The sequence below is a fragment of the Coregonus clupeaformis genome, chromosome 17 (assembly GCF_020615455.1).
Source record: "Coregonus clupeaformis isolate EN_2021a chromosome 17, ASM2061545v1, whole genome shotgun sequence".
Lineage (NCBI taxonomy): Eukaryota > Metazoa > Chordata > Actinopteri > Salmoniformes > Salmonidae > Coregonus > Coregonus clupeaformis.
The window spans coordinates 22,286,572-22,292,900 of record NC_059208.1 but is presented as its reverse complement, the minus strand read 5'-3'; the positions used below and the strand labels follow the sequence as shown (position 1 = coordinate 22,292,900).

The 6,329-nt window shown below is 43.7% G+C and overlaps 1 protein-coding gene across 2 annotated transcripts in view; it reads right to left on the bottom strand.

Annotated features, from left to right (window-relative positions):
- Positions 1–352: 352 nt before the first annotated feature.
- Positions 353–6,329, bottom strand: part of LOC121542603 (pachytene checkpoint protein 2 homolog) — a 7,190-nt gene continuing 1,213 nt past the window's right edge. For both annotated transcript variants that reach the window (XM_041852032.1, XM_041852030.1), the window contains 12 exons: positions 5,859–6,009; positions 5,423–5,546; positions 5,231–5,286; positions 4,927–5,017; positions 4,592–4,664; positions 4,273–4,336; positions 4,006–4,092; positions 3,273–3,379; positions 2,814–2,967; positions 1,989–2,101; positions 1,594–1,663; positions 353–1,421 (listed from right to left, as the gene is read on the bottom strand). In XM_041852032.1, coding sequence (XP_041707966.1) covers positions 1,326–1,421; positions 1,594–1,663; positions 1,989–2,101; positions 2,814–2,967; positions 3,273–3,379; positions 4,006–4,092; positions 4,273–4,336; positions 4,592–4,664; positions 4,927–5,017; positions 5,231–5,286; positions 5,423–5,546; positions 5,859–6,009 — 1,186 coding nt within the window. In that variant the 3' untranslated portion in view covers positions 353–1,325. The remainder of the gene's footprint in view (positions 1,422–1,593; positions 1,664–1,988; positions 2,102–2,813; positions 2,968–3,272; positions 3,380–4,005; positions 4,093–4,272; positions 4,337–4,591; positions 4,665–4,926; positions 5,018–5,230; positions 5,287–5,422; positions 5,547–5,858; positions 6,010–6,329) is intronic.

Genomic DNA, 6,329 nt, shown 5'->3' with positions numbered 1-6,329 from the left:
GGGGGATCTGGCCTTGTTTTCATCAGGTCTGAGGCATTTCTAGAACAGTGAGATGTGTTTCACACATAATTGCCCAGGAGGAAGGCAGGTCTGTGCTAATTCAGAAACATCAGAGGGTTGTATTCATTAGTTCACCACAGAGGGTTGTATTCATTAGTGCACAAAAGCAAACTATTTTGCAACAAAATCCTTGACATCACATTGTAGATTAGAGCCTCTTGGAGTAAAGCTTCCGTTGCAAACATTTTGCTACAGTGTGCACTAATGACTATGGCCTGTTAGCCAATCATGATGATATCACATGTTTATCATGTGGGCAGTGTATTTGACAAACTCAAAATGAGACAAAGGGTGTTTTAAAGAGTTGAATAATCCAATGTTTTATATACATGTAAAAAAAGGTCAGTTATGAACATGTGTATCCTGAGTTTGAATGAAAAGACCATATGATGGCAGTATACAATACATGGAACATCCTTGAGTATCAAAAAACATCCACGGATTTGGAAATTAAATCAGAATTGTACATTTCCATTGAAGCTCTCCTATTTGGGGCAATTTAGATTGGTATTCACTTACAGTAGCAGAAAGACTGTCTTTGTTTCTGATACCACCTATCAAACGTATAGGAAACAGCATGCTCATATAGAAAACATCAGATAAGCAGACAGAGTAATGAATACATGTGCTGTAAACAACATATGGTGTATGTCCCAAATGGCACCCTATTCCCAATATAGTGCACTACTTTTGACCATAGCCCCTATGGGCCCTGTTCAAAAGTAGTGCTATGCATAGGGAATAGGGTGCCATTTGGGACACGCTGTCTTGGGTTAGAAAATTAAAGCTGTATAGTCACACATATCAAGAGAGGACTGCATCTCAAGCTTAATACTGTTGCTATTTAATGTGCTAAGAATGCACTTAATGTTGATGATGTTAGGCAGTAGCAACAAGAACTTCAGGAAGTCTCCACAGAACATGACTGACTGGTTGATGGCAGCCATCTTGAATACAGTACTCTAGTGGTAAAATGTCTACTTTCACACACTGTCTGTGAGAAAACTAATTGGTTTGGTCATCTTTGAGTGGTCAGAAAAATAAGACTATAAATGCATATTCCTTAACCATGAAATAAAATGTACATGAAATGCCAGAAGATAAAGTTTCCATTAACTGTTGGGTAAAACAGGTTCAGACTGTCTGAGACACATTATGCGTCCCAAATGGCAACCTATTCCATATATAGTGCACTACTTTTGACCAGAGCCCTATGGGCACTATAAAAGGGTATAGGGTGCTATTTGAGACAAAGTCACTGTAGATCACAGACAGTTGACTAGGTTGTCCCTCTCCTCTATCTGTTTGTCCACTGCTAGGTCCATGGCCTCCAGGAACCTCTCCAGGGCCACTGTCGGGGTCTGGCAACAAGAAATCATAGACAAGTCAGATTCTTGTTGCATAGGAACGCAATGAGCAGCACCCTTTCCATATAAAAATAGTTTCTTAAGAGAAAAAAAATCTTCCCATATAATTCTTCTTCAAAAAAACCTGTTTGCATTTTGCGTGAAACATTTGAAAACTTCTAAATACCTTCACAAAAAGAGCATGGGCCAAAAAGGGTAGTTTCCTCAGCGCTCTTCCACTGAGCCCTTTGCTCTTTCTGGAAAAGTCAACAAGAGAAATAAGCGCAAAACATCATTCAATTCTACTCTGATATAATCCAATGCATGCACGCGCACACACACACACTTACATTTACATTTTAGTCATTTAGCAGACGCTCTTATCCAGAACGACTTACAGTTAGTGAGTGCATACATTTTCATACTGGTCCCCCTGGCCCCCCGTGGGAAACGAACCCACAACCTTGGCGTTGCAAGCGCCATGCTCTACCAACTGAGCTACACGGGGCCACTTCTCAAAGGTAGTAGCTGGGTGGCAGGTCTGAGATATGAATGGCAACGCTACTGAGGGCCAGTACTCACATGGAGATGTTCCTGAGAAGCAGGCTGAGCTCTGACACGTTGCTCTCCCTGAAGCCCATGGTCTCCAGCTCAAACATGGTCAGCAGTTGCTGTCTGGGGTAGATGATCTGGCACTAGACCCATTACACAAAAAGGGGAAAGAACACATGATTTTTACCTCTGGACGCATTTATTGAGGTTGACGTTTCAGTACAAGACCTTTGTCAAGACCCTGGCACTGAACACAAACATGTCAGTGAAAAGACACCTCAATAACTTTGGTCAGAGTAACTGTATCCTACAGTAGAACCTCAAAGATACGAACCCCAGAGTTACAGACTGACACATCTTTAAGCACATTTCAAAGTTACGGACAATTCAGTGTTTCAAACGGCCTCCATTCCTGAAGAGGTCCTACTGTATTCATTACACAATCACATGTTGGTGTGTTTTTACCTTAATTAGTTCCTCCAGGCAGGACAGAGAGATGTTGGTGTGTTTTTACCTTCATGAGTTCCTCCAGGCAGGACAGACAGATGTTGGTGTCTTTTTACCTTCATGAGTTCCTCCAGGCAGGACAGACAGATGTTGGTGTGTTTTTACCTTCATGAGTTCCTCCAGGCAGGACAGACAGATGTTGGTGTTTTTACCTTCATGAGTTCCTCCAGGCAGGACAGACAGATGTTGGTGTGTTTTTACCTTCATGAGTTCCTCCAGGCAGGACAGACAGATGTTGGTGTGTTTTTACCTTCATGAGTTCCTCCAGGCAGGACAGACAGATGTTGGTGTGTTTTTACCTTCATGAATTCCTCCAGGCAGGACAGACAGATGTTGGTGTGTTTTTACCTTCATGAGCTCCTCCAGGCAGGACAGGTAGATGTTGAAGATGCCCTCTACAGACGGAGGGCCGATGTACTGCTTGATGTCTGCTCTGTCCACAAACGCCAGGTCTATCTTCTCTGTCACGTTGGAGGTGGTCAGAATCACAACATTAGGATACCTGGAATATACAAGATCAGCTGGGTAAAACTACATACAAACCAACACACTGGAGGATGGAGGATGAAGTGGTAGAATGCCAGAGCTGCTTGGAGAGAACATGGTTGTATCCCAAATGGCACCCTATTCTCTATATAGTGCACTACTTTTGACCAGGGCACTGTGGGAATACAGTGCCATTTGGGACGCGCCAAGTAATAGGAAGTAATGTTAAACAGTGCTTTCATGAGTTGTTGCTTCAATCTATGGGGCCTAATGTGTGAACAACCACGGTAGATTAACTGAACATGAGCATGTCTGACTGACCGCTTAATCTGGTCCAGCTGTGTGAGGACAGAGTTGACCACTCGGATGGCATCTGAGGGTTCCGTTCCGGCCTGGGAGGCGTTCCGCGCAGCCGTCAGACTCTCCACCTGGTCATCAAACAACACAGTTACTCTAGGCCCTGCAATTGTAGGAGTTAACTGGGCCCTGCAGTTGTAGGAGTTAACTGGGCCCTGCAGCGGTAGGCTTTAACTGGGCCATGCAGTGGTAGGAGTTAACTGGGCCCTGCAGTGGTAGGCTTTAACTGGGCCCTGCAGTGGTAGGCTTTAACTGGGCCCTGCAGTGGTAGGCTTTAACTGGGAACTGCAGCTGTAGGCTTTAACTGGGCACTGCAGCTGTAGGAGTTAACAGGGCCCTGCAGTGGTAGGCTTTAACTGGGCCCTGCAGTGGTAGGCTTTAACTGGGCCCTGCAGTGGTAGGCTTTAACTGGGAACTGCAGCTGTAGGCTTTAACTGGGCACTGCAGCTGTAGGAGTTAACAGGGCCCTGCAGTGGTAGGCTTTAACTGGGCCCTGCAGTGGTAGGCTTTAACTGGGCCCTGCAGTGGTAGGCTTTAACTGGGAACTGCAGCTGTAGGCTTTAACTGGGCCCTGCAGCTGTAGGAGTTAACAGGGCACTGCAGTTGTAGGCTTTAACTGGGGCCTGGAGTTGTTCCTGACCACATGACCTGACCAGGAAAACCTCTGGACCACTGTTGTAGGCTATTCATACTTTACCTCATCGATGAGAACAAACACCAGAGCCTGCTTGTCATCGATCAGTTGTTGGATCTTCTGGAACATCTTAGTGACCAGTTTACCACTCTGGAACAAAGACACATTACCTGTTTACAGTCAAACAATACCAATAATGATGTATTCATGTATGTTGATGTTGTATAGTTTTGCTGGTGACAAATCCAATTTCCCCTTGTGGGATTAATAAAGTTTATTCCAGTAAATTCAATAAGACATGTAATGAGAAGCAGGAAGAGCTAACTGTACCTCAGAGAACCACTTGGAGAACAAACTGTGGCTGTTGATCTCAACAAACTGCCCATAAGAGTACCTGCAGGGAGAATAGGACAGGAAGTTCAAGTTTTTATAACCCACATGGAAGTCATAGACTCTGAAATACATGGATATTGCATTGATTAATAGACAATAAAACATTCAAGTTAAAATACAAGGTAAACCCATGACAATATGTACATTTCCATTTGGGAATACAGCACATGGTGGAATGAATAGAGGAGGTGGAAAAACATCCTGCAACAAGTTTCCGCCAATGCCCTTTCCTCTGAGCGAGAGCTCTCTCTCTTACCGGTCTGATAGTCTGATTGACAGCTTCTGGGCCAGAGCTTTACACAAAGACGTCTTCCCTGTGCCCGGGGGTCCTAATGTGGGCACAAATATAGACACACGATCGAAATCATTTTAAATTATATTGCTTTTTAGAGATATCACATGTATGCTCATTATAGTTGGCACATCCATATTTTAGGCATATTATATACAGCATATTGAGGATTGGCATAATCATAGGATATTATACATTAATATCAAATGTATTACCATATTCTATTATCATATTATATAATAATATAATATATATTATTATATTAATGTGTCAAGTTAACAAGATCCTGTTTCTGTTACCATGAAGCAGGACAACCCGGTTCCATGAGATCAGGTTGCTGTCCACGTTTTTGTCAGAGAAGTAAATCGTGGTTGAGACGTAATCCAAGAGCTAGAGGGGAAAAGACGATGACAACAGGATGCAGTTCAAATAATTCCATCAATGTAGTACCACTGGCATCTATCTACAACACTCCGTTAATAGCACAAGTTATTAAGGTTGATTCCCAAATGACACCGTATCCCATATGTAGTGCACTACCTTTGACCAGAACCCTATAGGCCCGTAGAGTGCCATTTGGGACGCATTATAAATGTTTCTTACTTGTGTTTTGACCCCGCTCTCATACACCAGACTCTCCCAGATGCCATGGAACTCAGCTGAAAAAAAATACCACACACAGGGGAGTAATCATGTATTTGAATCCATTTAGAAGAAAACGTCAACCCTGGCAGCCATAGAATTACATATAGAACAGTAAATTAGTAGAATCTCTGTTAACATGGGCCCACCCACCGGCTGGTAAGAGCCAGTGATTGGCTGCAGAGAGCTCCTCCTCCTCCAGGTTCAGAGTGCTGGGCCCGTCATCATTCAGGGTGAAGATGTGGATGGACAGACTGCAGCTCTTCAGATCTATGGGCTGGAGGAGGAAAACAACCCAAACATCAGACATATGTCTTACAGTGCACTGTACTGCTTTTTACCAGGGTCCTTAGGGCTCAGGTCTAAAGTAGTGCACTGTATAAGGAATAGGGTGCCATTTGGGACTCATACCATGTTGCATTAACATACAGCTGAAAATGTATTATTAATTTGCCACTAAGACATACTGTATGTGCCAATTAGTGCCTACAGGACATGATTTATCTCAAGCAACTTGAAAGGGAGGGAAAAAAGTCGGAGAAAAATATATCTGTACAGTAAATGCCGTTAGGCTGTCATAGTACTTTACTTTTCTCTCAGCATCCACTATGGCCACTGATTGGACGTGTTTGATAAGGAAGTCCTCGTCAAACTCTGTCCACCTGTATGCCCCGAACACCATGCGATGACGGTTCAGCAGGGCCAAGACATGCATCTTCACGTCAGACCTCTTCGCAGTGCTGCAGTCAGTGTAATACGCAGAGAGAGAGAGGCAGAGAGAGAGAGAGAGAGAGAGAGAGAGAGAGAGAGAGAGAGAGAGAGAGAGAGAGAGAGAGAGAGAGAGAGAGAGAGAGAGAGAGAGAGAGAGAAGTGTTGTTAGGGACAAGAAGAAAGGAATGGAAGCATGTCATGAATACAACTTTGAAAAGACTAACATGCTGGGGTAAATCATTACATAACTGAGTGTCCCAATTGGCAACCCTATTCAATGGGAGGGCCCTGGTCAAAAGTAGTGCACTATATAGGGAACAGGGTGCCATTTGGGACACTTTCATTCCCC